The 20,389-nt window shown below is 37.1% G+C and overlaps 1 protein-coding gene across 14 annotated transcripts in view; it reads left to right on the top strand.

Moving 5' to 3' along the window:
- The window catches only part of MED12L (mediator complex subunit 12L), a 370,226-nt gene that overhangs the window by 79,723 nt on the left and 270,114 nt on the right, over positions 1-20,389 (top strand). For all 14 annotated transcript variants that reach the window (XM_031957753.1, XM_031957757.1, XM_031957758.1 and 11 more), the window contains 6 exons: positions 1,037-1,206; positions 2,829-2,939; positions 4,812-5,081; positions 7,442-7,591; positions 8,979-9,078; positions 9,616-9,752. In XM_031957753.1, coding sequence (XP_031813613.1) covers positions 1,037-1,206; positions 2,829-2,939; positions 4,812-5,081; positions 7,442-7,591; positions 8,979-9,078; positions 9,616-9,752 — 938 coding nt within the window. The remainder of the gene's footprint in view (positions 1-1,036; positions 1,207-2,828; positions 2,940-4,811; positions 5,082-7,441; positions 7,592-8,978; positions 9,079-9,615; positions 9,753-20,389) is intronic.

The following is a 20,389-nucleotide window of genomic DNA, read 5'->3' as shown; positions in this document are numbered from 1 at the left end:
ATGAAAATGATCCAAACATTCTAGAGAGCAATGTGATAGTGTGCCCGAAGGGCTATAAAACTGCCTCCCTTTGACCCAGAAGTGCTACTATTGGTTCTGTATCCCAATGAAATCATAAAGGAGGGGAAAGGATCCACCTGTGCAAAAATGTTTGTAGCAACCCTTTTTGTGGTAACAAAGAATTGGAAAATGAGAAGATGCTCATCAATTGGGGAGTAGCTGCGGTATATATATATATGAAGGTAATGAAATTTTATTGTTCTATGAAAAATGATGAATAAACTGATTTTAGAAAGGCCTGGAAAATTTACATGAACTTTTGCTGAAGCAGAGGCAGAAGCAGGAATGTATTGTACACAATAACAGTAAGAATGTATGATGGTCAGTTATGAAAGATTTACATCTTTGCAGTGGTTCGGTGATCCAAAGCAATCTCAATAGACTTTGGATAGAAAATGTCATCTGCATCCAGAAAAATAATTATGGAGATTGAATGTAAATCAACACATGATATGTTCACTTCTTTTTTTCTGTTTTTTTCCCCCTCCCATAGTTTTTCCCTTTTGTTCTGATTTTTCTCTCTTGACCTGATTCATAAAGTGTAATGTATCTAAAAAATAAATTAATAAAGAAAAACAAACAAAAAAGAAAACAGTATCCCATCAGATACAGAATCTCTGTATTTTGTACTTGGTCATGACTCTCTTTGGGTAGAGAGCGAGGAAATCTCTGTAGATTATCTGAAAAACAGGAAGGCTAATTAGTTAATTGAGAACTCATTTATAGACGATATAATTATGTGATTTGAGTGGTGGCCCTCTAATAAAGTCATCTAGTAAAAGGAAGCTGTATATTCTCTTTTGTCCAGTTGTTATTTATAGACTGCATAGTATTATTGAAAAGAATCCCTGGATTTTGGGATTAAAGGACTTGAGCTCAAGTTGTAGCCTTCAATATTTTCATTCTTTGAAAATATTCCCCTGTATTTTTCCTAAGAAAGTAGTGATGCTCTAAGCTTTCTTTTGTTTGTTAACAGAATGGACCCAAATCTCCACCAGATACCTTCGAGAACAATTGGCAAAGATTGCTGATTTTTATCACTTGGCCTCAGCTCCAGGCAATGGCTCCATGGTTATGCCTCAAGATGTGGAACAAGCATTGAAACAGTGGGAGTACAATGAAAAACTGGCATTCTATATGTTCCAGGTAACTTTTCCTAGAAATGCAAATTTTCCTGTGATTAATCGAGGGCTAATTAAAATATATTTAACTGATCTTTCCTTTTCTTCTTTTCTTTTTCTTCCTCTCCCTCTCTCCCTGACTTTCTTCCTCCTTTCCTTCCTCCCTCCCTTCATCCTTCCTTCTTTCCTTTTCCCTCCTTCCTCCCCCCACTCTCTTTCCTCCTCTCCCTCACTTCTCTCTTAAATATATATACACACATACACACGAATATGTGTGTGTGTGTGTGTGTGTGTGTGTGTGTGTGTGTGTGTGAAGGAGCTCATTGTACCATGAAATCCTAGACCCAAGCCTGTACGTATCTCCGTCTGTGTTTTTGTCCCAGATCTGACGTTTCATTGATGTGGGCAATGCTCAGTGAGGATACTTCCTCTGCCAGGGCATATTTGTACCTACTCTGCCATGTTTACTCTTAGAGAGTTGCATATGGGCACAGGTTATGTGACTTGTCCAGGATCACACAACAAGTATGCACATGGGGCAGGAATTAACTCAAATCTTTTTTGACTTCAAGACCAGTTGTCTATCCATGATGTCACACCACCTTTCATGTGAATAGTCAACTATTTCCATTTATACATTTACTCAATTATCAATGTTAACTTCTGTAAGAACAAAAATGATAATTAAAGGTCAAAATTCATCATTTTATTTTGTCTTGGACCTTGAGGATATTTATTCAGAATCCACTATGCTATCATCTTCATTTGCAGGACTGTGAGCTCCCAGAGATTGTTATTTCATCCTTTATATTTGTAGCTCTGATGACTAACATACTGCCTGGCACATAGCAGGCACTTAATAAATGCTCGTTGGCTAATTCATTAGATAAATAGAATTTATTTCAATCAGCACCTATCAAAATATGGTCTTGGGATCCCCGGGAGACATTTTTAGGGGATATGTGGAGTCAGTGCTATTTTCGTAATAATACAAAGTCATCTTAAGACATTTTTTCTACTATAAATATCAAAAGATATACCCCACATAAACAAAAACTCATTGCGGGAGGGGAAGAATATTTTCCATAATTTTTATAAATGTGAAAAATGGTCTTGAGACCGAAAAGTTTGAGAATCAATGATTGAGACTAAAGCAAAATCACCCAGTTTATAATTTTAAGAAAAGTCATGATTATAAGGATTGGGGAAATTGAGGAGAGGCTAAAAATCTTTTCTAATTTTATATTATATGCCAGATATTTTGGTAGGTTCTGAAGATTCAAAAAACAAACAAAAATACCCCTCTATCTTCAAGAAACTTCCATTCTATTTTGTGTGAAGGATGAAACAATACATTCCTGTATACAAAATTTACATAACTTAATTTCAGGGATGGGGGCACAGATCTCTAAATGAAAGATCTCTAAAATAAAATTTGCTGACTGTAGAAGAGAGCTTCAGAGAGCTCAGTGTAAGTGTGAAGGACTTGGGAAGGATCTGGTTGACACTGACGGGAATGAGGAAATAGGAGGGACCTGCAGGAATCATTTGCTGCTACTGTAGAAGCTGAAGATAGCCAGGCTCTAGAACTCCTTTCTGAGACCATTATAGATTAATTTCACCTCACACGTATTTATTTTGTTTTAGGAAGGAATGCTTGAACGGCATGAATACTTGACCTGGATCCTAGATGTCCTGGAAAAAATCAGACCAGTGGATGATGATCTTCTGAAACTACTACTACCACTAATGCTGCAGGTGCAGTTTGTCATTTAATTACTGATGAATAAGGTCGGATAAAATATAATAAAGCTAAGAAATGGCATGTCCCTCACTGTGTGATGGTGGCAAGTAATGGGGTAGAAGAACCTCCCTCTTTTTCCTTTTTCCTTCTTCTCAGGAAGCTTGGCTATGGATTCAGTGGACCACTAGGTGGAGATACCTGGCAGGCAGGTAATCAGAACGGAGCTCAGAGGAAAGAAGCAGGCTATATACATAGTTTTGCACCGAGATATTAATTGGCCTTTCACCTCCCTCCTTCTGCCTCAGGAGAGATGGAAAAATCGGTAGCCTCCAAAAAAAGTTCATTCATCCCTGAATATTGATGATCTGCCTGCAATTAGCCAGGTTGCTCCTTGAACTCTAGTTGTCTGTCCCCAATTCATGCTCAAATATTTTACATTTTTCTTGAATGTACCAGATTGCCTTTGAAAACCCAAAGTCATTTCTTTGCCAGAGTGGGACTTGAATAAATGATAGACCAATAGAGGCTTGGATGGTTACGTTCAAAAGTAAATTGAAGGCCCTAATTTGGCTTCACAAAATCTTACTCACAAGTATAAGATGGGGAGTGGGGGACATGTAAAGCACATAGCTGTTTAATTATGCCCCCCCAAAAAACCCAAACACCTTAAAAAAATTTTAATTTAACTTTATTTCCCCCATTATTTTATACATATATATATATATACACACACACACACACACACACACATACACACACATAGAGTCCCAGTTCCTAGATTACTAAAAGGTAACAATTGTGCCTTACTCTGCTCTGATCATATGCATCATTCAATCAATAAATATTTATTAAGTGCCTAATCTGTGCCAGGATATAAAGAGGCAAAAGCTAGTTCTTGTTCTCAGTGAGATTATAATCAAGTGGGATCATCTGTCTAAAGGATTCATGTTCAGCTCAGGGTGTACCACATTTATGATGACATCTTGATAACTTGGAGAGTATCCAGCGGAGGGCAACAAGGATTTTGACAGACCTGGAGTCCATCCCTTCTGTGAATGGAAGGAATGGGGGATCTTGAAGAAAAGAATCCAATGGACAGATGGTGTTTAGCTGCCTTCACATATGTGGAGCTTCATTTAGACTTTTTCTCTTGCACTCCCAAAGGAAGAAATTGAATGAAATGGCAGGTGGAAACCTAGGCTTGATGTTGAGAAAAACTTTTGTTTTAAATTGTTATCCAAAAGTTGAATGGCTTATACTGGAATGTAGTACAATTCTCTTACAAAAGCTGGGTAACCATTTGGGGAATTGGGTTGTTCGAAGTGACTTCTGAAGTCCTTTCCAGCTTGGGAATTCTGTGATTCCCACATTCTAATCCAATAAACCTTTGCCACTGTTCTCAAAAATTTCCCATTTTTTCCCCTGTTATAGTCTAAAAGTTCTTCCTGGAGTTCTCTCCACAAATGCCTTGGAAACCAACTCCAACAGTCCTCAAAAGGAAAATTATTAAAGAGTGTTACATTATTTTAGGTCTCTTTTTGCCTTCCTTTAGTCCATTTAATGGTCAGTAGGCTTATTTTTTTTATTTCTTTGCATTTTTGCTGAGGCAATTTGGGGTAAGTGACTTGCCCAGGGTCACACAACTAGGAAGTGTTAAGTGTCTGAGGCCAGGTTTGAACTCAGGTCCTCCTGACATCAGGGCTGGTGCTCTCTCCACTGCACCACCTAGCTGCCCCAGTACATTTATTTTACTGACTATAATTTACCTAAATTTAGGTGGATGTATGTGAGATTTTTTTGGGGGGAAAGAGGAACTCTTCTTTCTGAAGGTGAAGACAAACTGGGCATGAAATGATTGAGCCTAATACTCTTATTTTCTCTTTTAGTATTCAGAAGAGTTTGTTCAGTCAGCTTATCTGTCCCGCCGTCTCGCTTACTTCTGTGCCCGGCGCCTCTCTCTCCTGCTGAACGACAGTCCTAATCTCTTAGCTGCACACTCACCTCACATGATGATCGGCCCAAACAATCCAGGTCTGTCAGCATCAAGCCCTGCTGCCCCTGGGCCAGTAATGAGCCCAGTGCAGCTGTCCGGATCGGACTTACTGTCCTGCCCACAGCATCGTCCGCTGGTTTATGGACTTAGTTGCATGCTGCAGGTATGTCTTCAGCCTTTCTCGTCTTTAGTTTTCTATCAGATGATACTTTTAAGGGTGCTATTAAAATGGCTATAAGTGTGACAGTAATGTAGCATCTTCCATTTGTAGATTGTACAGTTTTTAATGTATTTTCTTCTCAAGGAGCTCTGATATTGATGGAGACATTTTAATTCAATTTCCTTGCATCATTGGGCACTAAGAGGACTGGCTGACTTTGGTTTGGTGACTACTGATTTGGGACCAGAATTCTGAAACTGGGAGGCAGTGTGGTCTGATGACTAGTGGATCTGCTTAGGAACTTGTCTTTCTTACCTCATACCCCTCTCTCCCCCTCTGTTTCTGTGACAATTTCTCTCTCTCTCGCTCTCTCTCTCTTTTTCCCTCCTACATCTCCCTCTCTCTCTCTCTCTCTCTCTCTTTCTTTCCCCCTTCTGTGTCTCCCTCTCTCTCTGTTATTTTCTTTCTCTCTGTCTTTCTCTCTTTTTCCCTCTGTCTCTCCCTCTTTTTCCCTCTGTCTCTCCCTCTTCTTTTTTCCTCTGTCTCTCTCTCTGTTTCTTCTGTGTCTCTCCCCCTCTCTCTCCTTTCTCTTTTCCTTTTCTCTTACTGTGTAACTATGGGCCACTCACTTAACCTCGTTAGTGTACCAAACATTTTTCTAAAATCAGACCATGAAGATGAGTTTCTGACCTGTGTCAGGGGAGATTTCATAGGCCAAGATTAAAAAAAAATTAATAAAAATAAAGCCCCATGTATACCCAAACCTACATATACAACTCTTGACCCTTGTCATTTGGAAATTTTAGTTATTTTTACCCCCTAGGAAATCTTAGTAGGTTGTCTTTTCCTGCCTAAATGATTCTGTGAAGGGCCTTCCTTCAAGGACAGACCTGTTGACATCTTGATAGGAAAAGTGGTTTGCTCTTGGGAATTGGCTTTTTGATTTTTTTGATTTGTATCAATAATGCTTAGAATTAAGAAAGCATGGAAAGATTCAGTAACTCTTCCCTCAGATTTTGTCAGTTCTTGGGATAAATAGACAAGGGGACAACTAGTAGAGATGGTTTCATTTATTTTATTTTATTTGACCCAGTGTCTAATGAATAGCAGCAATTGATAAATGCTTAAATGATTGATTGAATAATTGCTAGGATGACATTAGAATTTTGTCATTTATCTGTTATGATAGTTCTTTCTCTATCTAAACATGCTCTGAGTTCTCATGGACTAGATTCATGCACAAGGAGATTTTTCCATCTTGCTTGTGGACCAATAATGGTTTATTACCTGTTAGGGAAGATGCAATAGAAATAATTTGTATTTTGTGAAATGAGGGGAAAAAAGGTGAGATGAACAGGTTTTGTTCAGATTTTAATATCCATTCCCATTTCTTTTTACATAGGTTTTTTTTTACAAGTGATTTTACAAATTGAAATTTCTGACTATAATTGCTGATTGCTACCATATAATTTGGAGCAGCTAGGTGGCAGAGTGGATAGAATGCAGAGCCTGGAATTAGGAAAATTCTCTTCCTGAGTTCAAATTTGGTCTTAGACATTTACTGGTTGTGTGACCTTGGGCAATTCACTTAACCCTGTTTACCTCAGTTTCCTCATCTGTAAAATAAGCTGAAGAAGGAAATTGAAAACTCCATTATCTTTGCCAAGAAAACTCCATATGGGATTGGAAGGAATCGGACACTACTGAAAAATGATTGAACAACAACAAACAGACTTTATTTTGATTATTTTTCCTCATTTTTTTCCTACTTTCCCCCTAAAATGCTAGGATTAAGCTTTGTACTCCATAGTTATAACTGTTTTGGATTTCATTTTCTCCTTTATCTAATTTTTTATATGCTGTACCCCAAATTCAAATTTTTTGTAAGGTGTTATGATGTTTTCAAAAAAAATTCTCTAAAAATATTGTTATTGGAAGATCACATTAAAGTAAGACAGATGCAGAGAGAATACTTATTTTAAGATGCTGTTTTAGATTTGATGATCTAAGAAAATTCAACATTTTAATTAAATTTCTAATTAAAAAACAAATGACTAATCAGAGACATCTTTATTTTCATGAAGATTAATTTTCTTCCCAGTTTTAGAAGAAAAGATGATGGTTCATTTCAGATTCACATCTGTGGGAGTGGGGTTTTAGGTTGAGAAATGTATTTCAGCCTGATATTGACTTGTTCAGTCACCTTACAATTTCTTACAGGTTTCCTTTCCTCTTTTTGTGTGTGAAATGTGGATTTTCTTATTCTTGCCTTGTATTGGATGGGAACGGGAGCAAAATATTCAGTGGTCATCATCTCCCAATTTCCCTCAATAACTGAATTGCTCCCCTTTGTCTCTCTTCAGACTGTAACTCTTTGTTGCCCAAGTGCCTTGGTGTGGAATTATTCCACAAATGAAAATAAAAGCGTTAACCCGGGCTCTCCTCTGGATTTACTTCAAGTTGCTCCTTCCAGTTTGCCTATGCCAGGTGGAAATTCAGCATTTAATCAACAGGTAGGTTTTTCCTTTAAAATGGAAAATTGTCCATTTTCAGTACATTATTTTACAGTGGATGTGGTAATTAAATTATTGGATTTGTTTTCAGGAAGACCTGTGTTCAGATGTGCCATAGGCACTTAATAGCAGTCTCTCACCCTGGACACGGCACTTCCTTAGGTTGTTGTGAGGATCAATATTTTGTAAAATACCTTGCAATCCTCAAGGCACTAGTTAAAATGAGAGTTAACTTTGGGCCAAAGTTAAGGATTCCTTATAGTTTTCATATCGATGTTTCTGTGATGACTAAAGACCAGCATCAATGAGAAAGCAGCTCAGGTAAAAGAAATATTCACAGGTTATCTTTGTGTTTATTTTTATAAAATAAATATTATCATAATTTTATTATTGATCAAGCGTTCATTAGGGCCTATTATATACTAGGCAAAAGTGAAATAGTCACTGTTTTCAAGTTGATTACATTTTATTAGGGAGATACTGTGTGTGTAATAAATATTAAGTAATGTGCACTAGCAGTGGGGAAGGGTTTCATGTACAAGGTGAATCTTGGACTGAGTTTTGAAGGAAGTTATGGATTCTTTAAGCCAAAAGTGAGATGAAAAATATATTCCATGTACGGGGGATGGCCAGCGTCAAGACACAGAAATGGAAAATGGAGTCTGTGTATGAAAAGCGTCAAGAAGGCCAGTTTGATTGAATAGTAGAGCGTGGGAAGAGGGAAATGATATAAAATCCCTATTCCCATATCATGCTAGTTATTAGAGTTGCTCCTTTTCATTCTTTTTCCCCTTAAGAGACAATATGGAACTTTGTGTGTATATGTTAAGGATGGGGACAGATGACTTCTACCATTCAGTTGAGACCAGAACTAGTGGTGGACATAGGTGATTATTTCCATGGCAGCGTTTGAGTGTTAATTATGATGGCTTAGTAATTATTATTTCATTAGAGGGAATGCTGGATTATCTGGATTAAAAGATTATGCGGTTTGAATGGCAGGTTTGCTACTAATTTCCTTTAGTTGGGGACATTTTGAAGTTTTATTTTTTCCCCTTATCCATAGAACAGCAGCTAAGAAAATCTGTTTTAGAGTTCTCACTGTATCGTGCCCTTGAAATTTTTACTCGTGCTATATTTCTGAATTGACATTCATTATTATCAAAATTGATAGTGGGGTAGTTCAGTGAAGCTTGTAAACTCCTTTTCCCCCTCCCTGTAATCCCCCCAAATGGCTCATCCTTGAGCAATGAGCTGCCATTTCCTAATGCTGTTAAGAATGTGAGCACACCGTAGGATGCCTTACTCGTGCAGAGAAGCCTGACATGATTGAGATTGGAATTATGACTTTGCAAGCTGAAGCTAATTAGAAGCAATCATCTTTCAGGTTCGGGCAAAGATCTATGAGGTGGAGCAGCAGATAAAGCGTCGGGGCCGGGCCGTAGAGGTTCGATGGTCTTTTGACAAATGCCAAGAATCAACAGCAGGTATTTAAAAGCAAAAATGAATAAATAGTTTTGGCTCTGGGGCCCCCCTGGCTTGTCTTTGATTCTTAGAAATCCTTTTCATACAAAGAAATGTATTTTGATACAAACACTCGATCAATGGTAGATAGAACCCTAAGTAGGGTTCCCAAATTCAGAGGGTACTGCCAGCTCTTTCAAGTCTACTATGTACCAGTCATTGTGCTAAACACCTACTGTGTGCCAAAGTGTTTGAGGAGCTCAGAATCTAATAACAGAAAAAACTGGCAAGAATAATTAATTTAAATGGTAATCTTAAACTGGCACTCACCATTCAAATAACTCTCCCTCCCTGGGGGTAAAAATTCTAGTAATGTTACTTATTTTATGTGTTGGATACTTGAACCACATATGGATTCTTTCCTTATTGCTGGGGCTGAATTTTCTGAGGATGCCTTGAAAATTGTTAGTGCTGGCTTTATCGATTAATTATTGATTGGGTGAACTTTGTGGACTTGATTTTCACTCGGATCACTGAGTGCTTATTTCTTCTTCTTCTAGGGGTCACTATCAGTAGGGTCTTGCACACTCTGGAAGTCTTAGATCGCCATTGTTTTGACAGATCTGATTCCAGCAATTCAATGGAGACACTTTATCACAAAATTTTCTGGGCCACCCAGAACAAGGACAACCAAGAGGTAATTAGTACGTTCTACTATCTTTCCATCTATTTTCTCTGGACGAGCTTCTTTTTCAGTGTCTGGGCTGTGAAGTAGGAAAGAAATGGGAAGAGCGTTGCCTTGGGAATAAGACATGGGTTCAAGAACTGCCTATGGGATGTTGGGCGTTTCTCTGGACCCAGCATCATCATCTATCAGATAAAGCGGTTGTGGTCAGCGACCTTTTCAGTTTGAAGCCTAGGATCATATGATATGTCTGTTCTGTAGGTGATAAAACATGTCTAAATGAATCACAATATTAATATAAAATCATAATATGAAACTTAATCTACCATGTTAGATCTCCCCATCTTTGTTCCAGCAGACTGTGCTTTATCTAATGTTTAGATTTAATCAATTTATTATTTTTCTTTAGGAAATGAAATTATTTCAATACATAGAATAGAGGGAGGTAAAAGAATAACTGTGATACACATTTTTGAAACATCCAACGACCAGTCAACCTAAATTAGAGTGGTTCATAATCAGAAAGTGTTAGCTACCAGGAAATGACTTTATCAGTCACAGAAAATCAAGATCATCCTATGGTGATGAGAGGCTGTGACACTTGTGTTGGTGGTAGAATCTACCAATTGATGATATCACAGATTCCGAAGAAGTTGTGAAAATTATGTGCATTGGTAAAAATATATTAAGAACGGATCCTTTACTTAGAAAATCCTAAAGAATCATCTAGAAATCTACTTGAAACAATAACAGAGTTGCAGGATAATAACCCACATAATAAAATAAACCCATATAAATCATGAGCTTTTCTGTATGTTATGAGCAAAGCCCAGCAGTAAGAGATAAAAAGAGAAATTCCAAAAATAACTGTAGACAAGTTAAAATATTTGGGTGCTTCCTGTTAAGACAAACCTAGGAACTATATGAACAAAATTATAAACCACTTTTCACACAAATAATGTCAGAACTAAAAACTGGAAAAATAATTACTCATGGGTAGGGGCAAGTTAAATATAATAAAAATGACAATTCTGTCCAAATTGCTGTATTGTTCAGTGCCACACCAAACTTCCAGAAAATTATTTTATAGAGCTAGGAAAAAAATAACAATTTATCTGGAAGAACAAAAGGTTAAGAATATCAAGGTAATTAATGGGAAAAAACTGCAAAGGACTGTGACTTAGCAGTACTAGATTTAGTAAAACTATATTATAAAGTAGCAGTCATCAAAAAATATGGTATTGGCTCAAAAATAGAGTGGTGACTCAGTGGAATAGGGTAAAATAGGTCCACATGACACAGTCGTGAAGACCTATAATAATATAGTATTTGATAAACCCCGAAAAACTCCAGTTTCTGGGATAAGAACTCATTATTTCACAAAAATTGTTGGAAAAACCTGGAAAATAATTTTTGTCAGAAATGTGACATAAACCTACATCTCACACCCCATAGCAAAAAAGGGTATGTGATTGTGGTATAAAGGGTGATACTATAAGCAAATTAGGAGAGCAAGAGGTAGTTTACCTGTTATCAGAAGGAAGCAAGAAATTTATGACCAAAGAAGAACTAGAGAATATTATGAAATGCAAAATGGACAATTTTGATTACATTAGATTAAAAAGTTTGTTATACAAACAAAACAAAGCCAAGATTAGAAAGGAAATATAAAGCTGGGAAAAATTTTCATAGCCAGTGTTTCAGAAGGCTTCTGAAAGCCTTCATTTCTTTTATATATATATATATATATTTCTTGCTTATTTCTTTAAGTTACTGACATTTTGTTCAGAAAGAGGAATGGGGTGAGATCCTGGAGAAGTCTTAGTTTGTGGAATATTATAAGAAGGAGATATATTTAATCTCAGTGGCGGATCCTTATTAGAATTAGAGTTGAATCTTTGAATTGCAGGTGTGCAGTATGAGGCTATTAGAGAAAGAGGGAAGCTTGATAGTTTTAAGTGCATCTGGATTACAAAAATAAAACACATTCTGTTTCCTCTTTTATTACTTTTATTGCAATAGCAGAAAGCCATTTTATTCTCTTGGGAGCGAATGGCCAAATTAATTCAGACTGTCAGCCTACCTAGATAATATTATATGAACTTGCCAACTTCAAATCATTATTTGACTTGTTTGAGGAAACTTAACAACTAATTCCAATAGAATCAGGGGCGGAATGGACCTCAATTGAAGATGTGCATAGCTGATTCTGTCATGTATACATTTTCTCATTGTAGGATGAGAGGCAGACTGATGAATTTGAGTCTCTTGTGTGATCCTAGGACAAATGCTTAATCTTGCCTCAGTTTCCTCATTTGTAAAATGAGCAAGTTAAACCAAATGATCTAGAAAGAGCCAGAAAGCTCTTAATCTGTGGTCTCAGGAAATCAAATTCATTGACATCATCACCCATGGAAATGTCTCTTTTCTGCTAAATTTTGAGCTGGTCCACTAGGTGGCAGCTTGTTACTAAAATTGTGATTTGTGAACTGGCTGATTTTATTTTTTAAACTGGTGTTAGGTATATTTTTTTCAGCATCAGTAGGAACCATGTACTTTTTGAAAATGATGGAAAACAACAGGATCTACCTTTGACTTAATATATTAAATATTTCCCTCTAATAATTTTGAATGCGTGAGATGTGAGCTAGCCAGAAACTTTTTTTTTTTTTTAAAGCAATACATTTTGGGTATCATAGCAGTTAGCATTTGAAAGAGAAAGCCATCTCTTCCATCATGTAGCTCTGCAATGACCTTACTTGTGTTCTTTCCCTAATTTTCCACGCATTTCTATACCTTAAATCATTTGTCAGTCCCCATCCATGAACAGAGTATGATTTATAATATATTCATAGGTACCAGTATACTACAGTGTTGTTAAAATGATGTTTTATGCATGATGGATATAAATCCACTTTGTCTAATATTTAAAACTGCAATTCCTACTGGTGGCTGCCACTGAACAATTTGATTTACTGAAAGAAAGGATAATTGAACTCTGATAGGTTCTTCCACAATAGGTACTTCCCATTAAATGATTAATAATAATAATGGGGCATTGCCCTCCGTGATTGAATGGATACATGAGGACAAAAGAAGGTTGGCGTAATTGCTTTTCATTAGATGTTAATGTTACATCCTTTTCTTGACTATTATGGTGATAATGAATGTTTTTTTTTCTGTTCTGCTGGGAGTTTCTGTGCTGATAGGGAAGCAGGAGACATAGATTTCTTGTCCTGGCTCTGTCATTGACATTTCATATAACTCTGAGCATTCCATTTAACCAGTCTGTGTCTTAGTTTCCTCATCTTCCTAAATAAGAGTAATTATTATTTACAATCATCAATTATAATTATTAATAATGAATAAGTTGTTTACCTCAGGGAGCTTAATACAAGATTTTTGAAAAGCAGGAAATGCTATTCAGACCTAAACCTAGACTGACTCATTATAAGACCTTCTTTTGGAATGCTTACACATACGGTACCACTGCATTTTTTGTTTTTTGTTTTTAACCAAATTTTTATTTGAATAATTCCTTTTTTCATTTGTTGAAGATTTATTTTTTTCTTCTATTTTCCCCTACATACTGGGGGAAAAAAGAAAGAAAGAGAAAGAACACTAGATTCTTTGTTATAAGAGTATTATGCAAAGTGTCATGCTAAGAATTCAGAAACATCACTCTTACTTCCCTAAAGTGCACTTCCCATTTTTTAGTTTCAGAATGAGATTCAGAAACAGAGCCTAGAACAGGAAGGAGAGGAAAAAAGAAAATTACTGTCCTTTCAACAATTTTGGAGCCTTCCAATGATCAGCGTTGTGCTCCCCCACCCAGAGGGCCTCCTGTCCTTGACATTCAGACATTCGGCTTCATAAATACGAGAGGATGGATTCCAAACCTATTCTCTCAACTCTAGGCCCAAGGCTCTTTCTATGATGTCCTCTTAGAGGCAAAAAAACCAAAAAAAAACCAAAAAAAAACTTTGGAAAGTATTATGCTCTATACCAGGATTTCTTAATCTAGTGTTTTTGGACTGGATATTTGTTTTTGATAACATATTTCATTTCATGTATTTGAAAATGTTTTTCTAAGAACGGTTCCATAAATTTTCCAGATTGCCCAAGGGTTCCATAACCCACAAAAAGCACGAAGGACCCTGTCATGACCTGAAAATCTTGTTTTTCTTCCTATTGTCTCTACTGATTGCTATCTCTGGCCTGGCGGAATGGGGATGGGGAGGACATCATCCAACATGTTAGTGACTTGACTGAGGGATGTGACTACCATACCTAGGGCCTCGTTTTGTTGAGCCATCATATTCTTCTTCTCTTTTCTCCTCTTCCCTTCTGTTACATAATCACTTATGTAATGACTAAGGAAATAGAAGTAGGTGTAAAGATTAAGTGGAAGCCCTGAAAGTCTCAGCTTCTCTCAAAGCATCCTTACATTAAAATCTCTTACAGCATAAAATGACCCCAGGAGTCTTTCCATTGCATAATGTGTGTGGAAGGTGGGATTCTTGTTTCAAAATGTGGGGTAAAGTATTTTACTCCAGTAATGTGTCAGAGGGCAAGCTAGTCTTTTAGCTCAAAGTCACAATATATTCATTCATCTTTAAAATATCTTTCCCCCTATCTCTTTCTGCCCTTCCCTCCTTGGAAGAAAATCTGATAATTCAATGAGGTAAAAAGAATTCTGGAAGATAGTTAATAAAATCAAAATAAAATAATGTTAGGGTTCTCCCAACTTTTTAATGGTGTGCAAGATCTGACTGACCCTACCCAGTTAGGGAGACTTTACAAGCCCAATTCCCAGTGGACTCTGGGATTTGTTAACAGAGGACCAGAAGAGCTCAGTTTGCAGAGGTTGGACCAGCATATTGAGTGTTGGCTTTGGAATTAGCAGTTCTGGCTTTAAATCTCAATTCAGTTCCTGGCTACATATGAGACATTGAGCTTAATCTTTCTGGGGCTCAGAGTGTTCTTATCTCTAAAGGAAGGTCTCAGGTCTCTGCTTAATCCTTTGGTGTAAGTTTTTGAGGGGTTGCCATCAGCACCAGGGGAGAGAGCATCCATTCTTGACAAAATTACAGATCTTTGGAAGTACCAATTACATGCCCAGTTTTGTTTTTTTTTTCCCATGAGGTGCAGAGACTCCAATAATCTGAAGCTGAAGTGACAGTCTATCTGAAATGCACAGCTTAATTTAACCAAGTCAAATCCTGGAAGTTAGATAGCCTCTAAGGACTTTTGCTTTATAGTAGAAGAAAATATCAGTTCTATTAAAGACATATAGTAATATCTGTGTGTTTTTGAATATATGTTCATTTTATCTGAGAACAATGTTTCTTCTGAATTCACAGAATCTAAAGCATGGGGAACGACCTCATTAGGTCAACCTTGCTATCCCCAACATGTGCTCATCATGCCTTCTCTTGAAGATCATCCAATCAAGGGAAACATCTGTCAAGGCAGCCCATTCCACATTTCACTTTCAGACAACTCTACCTGTTAGGAACTTTCAACTGACAGACCTCTTCCCTCACCATTTCTAGCTATTTTTTTTTTTAACCAATTTTTTTTTTTTAAGTCATTTTCAGTTGTGTCTGACTCTGAGATTTCACTTGGGGCTTTCTTGACAAAGATACCGGAGTGGTTTGCCACTTTTTTTTTTTCTCTAGCTCATTTTACAGATGAGGAAACTGAAACAAATCGGATTAAGTGACTTGTACAGGATCATGTAGCTAATAAGTATCTGAGGTCGGATTTGAACTTAGGTCTTGGCTCTCTATCCACTGTGACACTTAGTTGCTTTTTCATGTTTTTAAATGCCCAATTCCTTTTTTTAAAATTAAAACATGCATAGATGATTTTCACCATTCATCATTGCAAAACTTTGTGCTCCAAACTTTTTTCCCTTCCCCCCACTTCTCCCCTAGAATGGCATATAATCCGCATGTTAAACATGTGCATTTTTCAATGCATCTAAACTATGGTATATTATGATCTTGGAACATTGAAAAGGCATATGAACTAAGCCTGTTAATTTCATTACCCTTACACAAGTGGATTCTACCTCTATTCTACCTCTATTCCTCTCCTTCTAAAAAAAAAAGGGGGGGGGGGAGAAGTACATGGGCTTGGTGACAACTATTTCCCTTGGCGCTTATTGGAAGTCTTTTCCAGGTTTAGTCTTGTATTCTGAAATGGCTACTAGGTGATATTCTCTATATATGTATTTAATTCCATTTCTCCATGTGCTAATTAGGGAGTCTAGTAATGGAAAAGCAGGTGCTTTGTTCTTATCTTAGAGTCCACACAGATTTGTGGACTCAACTACAGCTGAAGGACTTCCAATTCTGATCATTGATTTAGCTTCTTGACTCCTGAAAGGAAGTGAGATTGTTCTGATGAGGTCTGGTTAGTAGGAATTAAGAACTCACCTAAAACTGAACTGGAATAATAAAGCACTTCCTTTTTCTAATTTTTAAAAATTTATTATTATGAGAGAGGTTGTTCATCAGAACAGAAAGTACTGGTAACATCTGGGACTGGATACTCCCCCCCCCTCCCTTTTTTCTTTTCCCTGTTCCTTATATTTGAAGTATCCCAAGTTAGAATCTTGTGTGGAATAAGGGAAGAAGCACCTCATTCTTCAAGCATTAACCACACAGAATAGAAATGGACATTGGACTACCACAGGGGAGGTCAGCCAGGCATATGAGGCAAGGAATGGAGATCTAGAAAGATGCTATTTTAGGCAGCTTTAGATGACTTTTTGGACAGCTTTTGTTTCCACTTCTCTGTTTCTGCTGCCTTGGGAAGCAAACATTTTACTCAGTAATGTAAAAGAGGAGGGAGAAGTGAACTGGAGCAGGGCACACCTCCCCAAAACAGCTGCATGTGTATTTCCTCTGGCCACTTTAGAACAACAACAGAAAGAAAACAAATCTCAAACCCCAAAGCCTCTGGAGCATACACCAGAGACTTCTATTTCTGTCTGTCGATTAAGCACAATTTGAACTGCATCTATCATACAAGCATGTGTCACTTACACCCTGGGGTCCAGAAAATAGACCTCCTTCCTTGCCACCTAAATTCTTAAGTTTGTGACAGGGAGGACCCTTTGTCTGTTTCGTTTTCTTTTGGTTTTGGTCTCTGGCTGTCTTATTTCAGGATTACAAAAAGTCTTATTGGGAGTTTGGCTCCCAATTGGCAGTTGATCACCATTATTGATTCAAATCATTGAGTTAGTTTTTGGAGGCAGTCAGATTAAGTGACTTACACAGGATCACATAACTAATCTGAGGCCAGATTACAGGGCTGGTGCTCCACAGAGGTGCTCTGATCCAATTTACTTTTAAATTCTTTTTATTCTGATTTCACCTTTTATTCTGATAGGGAAATATGGTTAAGCAAAATCTGCTGCTCCATCAGATAACCTATAAGTAGCATTGATCTCATGCTCTACAGCAGTTTACAATGTCTCATTTGCTTGGTACATTAATCTTGCATGAAAGGTGCTTTTTGAAATCCCTATTTTAGAAATGAAGAAACTGAGACCAAGAATTTAAGTGACTTTCCAGAATCGTGGAACTAGAAAGTACGAATTGTAGGATATGACTTCGTCTAGCATTCTGTCCCTCATATCACCTAACTGAATGTTCTGTAGCCATAGTTCCCCATCTTTATGCTGATAGGAGGGCGATTTCATCATCTGTTCTCAGACTAGAGTTGGTCATTACATTTATTCGGGGTTTGGTTGATTTTTTTTCCATTTTAATTTTGTTTTTATTGGGTTTTTGCAAAAATATTTACTTTTTATGTAATCAAACTTGTACCATTTTCTCTTCTGTGTTCCTCTTTATCCCTTTTTTAGTTGTAAACTTTTTTCTATCCATATATTGGATAGGTGATTCTCCCCCCACCCCCAAATGTTTTTCCAGTCTGTTCATGATATGATTTTTTTTTTTTATCTAGAACACAAACTCATTTAGTGTAGGAGTGAGGTGGTGGTCCAGACCTCCCATACTGTTGTCCAGTGATCAATATTGGAAGAACTATCATATGAAAAGGGATCAGGATTGTGCCACTTGGTCCCAGAGGCCATGGCGAGGAACAGTGAATGGAAATAAAAGGGAACAAATTTAGTCAATATAAAGAAAGCTTTTCCTAACAATTAGAGTTGTCTCAGGAAGGACTGCATTCCCCTGTCACTAAAGGTCTTTAAGCAGAGCATGAATGGCCACAGAATCACAGAATTTTAGCATTGGAAGGAATCTCGATCTGACCATATTTGAAAAGAATCTATACCATCAAACGCTGACAAATGATGACAAAAGAAATGGAAGTCTTTCAAAGAATGCCCATTCCATATTTTATAAAGTTATAACTGTTAGAGAGTTTTTCCAGAGGTGAAGTCCGTTTGCTTCTCTTCATCATCTGTATATTGCACTTGTCACTGTCCTCTGGAATCAAACAGAAGAAATCCAGTTCTTCCTCCATGTGGCACTTCTTTACCACTCATTAGGTATCTCGTAGTAGATTTTTTCCAAAATCTACTCCAAACTGTACATGGTCATTGAAGTAGCTTTTGGTTCTGAAATTCTCCAACTAAGATTCCTGCTTGTCCCCAAATGATTAATGGCTAGATAATTAAATTTGATTGACTGTGCAAATTATTATAGCATCACTCAGGATAATAGATGTAGAATTGGAATTCAGTCATTTATTGCAATTGACTTCTTCCTATGGGAGAGGAAACTGAGTCCTAAATAGAGAATAAGTCATATGGAAAAGAACCCACTTTACCCTTTCTGACATAATACTCTTTCTGTCATAGTCTTTGTGCCTAAGACAAGATGAAGGACTTAATCCATAGCTGGCAGGCTGCTTTCATTTGATGTGTTGTGAAAAGAGTAATATATATGGAATTCACAGAGATCTGAATGTGACTCCTGAATCTGAGTCGTTACCTTTATAATTTATAGCAGACTATTTCTACCTCTCCGTTCTCAGGTTCCTTGTCTGTAAAATAGGTTTGACCCTACTTGAAGTATTCACCTACCTTACAGGTTAAGAGAGAGCAGTCCATTAACTGCAGTATTAATGGGGGAAAGGAAATTCAACTGACAAAGGTTGGGAAAACTCAATGATAACTGGTGCCCAGACCCTGAGGCATATTGCTCAACCCATCCTCTGCTCCCATGTGAGGTAGTTGAAGTCCCTTATTTTTCCTCTCATTTCCCACCCAGTAAAAGAATGGGGTGAGTCAAATTGTGACTGGAAAGTTCTATTTTTAGTGCATCTCTCTCTGTCCTGGTGTGGGAACAAAATCCCAAAAAGCATTTTCAAGGCTATAGCTTTCAAGGGGCTAAGGATGTCAAGGGACAGAGTATTTCTGAATCAATAACAGTGAATATATTCACTTTTGAAGACCCTATGATATTCAATGGAAGATGCTCTTTAATCCTAGAAGAATTTGGCTATATTCATATTGCTTTTTAAAAAAAGGTTTACATATTTTCCTGACAGTAGTTCCAAGGAAATATTCGCCTTCTGCACATGGTAGTTTGATTCTTTGTTTAAATAAGTCTCTTAGGATGTCAGCTGAATTAATTAATTTGAAAATTAAATGTCAACAATTAAGAGTTTACACTTGGGTTACAGTAAAGAGTGTATGATGTGCCCATTTGGATTTAGGCAAGAATTTCAGATGGCTTCTAAGCCCATTTATGGGTTTTTTTTTTGTAAATTGTTTTAGTTTGAGGCACAATACTTTCAGACTAATGTTTATCAGTAATCACTCTAATGAAGTAATAGTGGTTTTCCAGCAACTCAAAGAACATAGGAAAGCCAACTTACTTAATTAAGTCGGCTTTTCTCTCAAAAACTATCAACAATCCTGGCAGATATTTCCGGTAAAATATTATTTTGAGCTATGACCTTGTAGAGTTGTATATTCAGAGAGACCCATTTGAAGAGATAATAGATTAAAGAATAAATACCACATGTTCTCAGTAGACAAATAGAATTTTCAAAAGGGAAACAAAGGTCTGAATGGAGGATGTTATGCACATCAGAACTGTCAAAAACTCTTCCATGTAATTGGAAAATGTCTAACAAAGCAAATGAAAATGCAGTATACCATAGATAATATTAATTTGTGGTTTTCTAAGCCAATTTATAGCCTGTAGATTGCTATTTGGGTTTGACACTACTGTTTAGAAGGCCTGATCCAGTTCAACTGCTAGAAAGCTAGCTGGCTGATGTTGAATAAATCATTTTACATTTCTGGGCCTCTGAATTTTCATCTATAAACAAGGGATTTGATAGTCTTCCTTCAGCTAGAATATTCTCTGCTTTTATAAGAACACTAACTGTCTGATCTGTGAGGAGGCAGCATCAGAAAGGGATGGATCTGGAATCTGGTTCAGAACATCCTGCCTCTGACATCTACTAAGGTGTGTGTCAATGGTCAAGTCAGCTGTTTCCTGATGAACTTGGTAAACTGGAAAGAGACCAAGGCTCTGGCCTGTGATGACCATCTATGAAAAAAAAAAGTTTGGATTAGATGACCTCTGAGATCATTTGCTGCTACAGTCATACTATAGATCAGGGGTCCTCTATGGCCCGTGGGCCACATGCGG

Source organism: Sarcophilus harrisii, chromosome 3 (genome assembly GCF_902635505.1).
Source record: "Sarcophilus harrisii chromosome 3, mSarHar1.11, whole genome shotgun sequence".
Taxonomy (NCBI): Eukaryota; Metazoa; Chordata; class Mammalia; order Dasyuromorphia; family Dasyuridae; genus Sarcophilus; species Sarcophilus harrisii.
The sequence above is the reverse complement of the archived record's forward strand: the minus strand, read 5'-3'. Positions and strand labels throughout refer to the sequence as shown.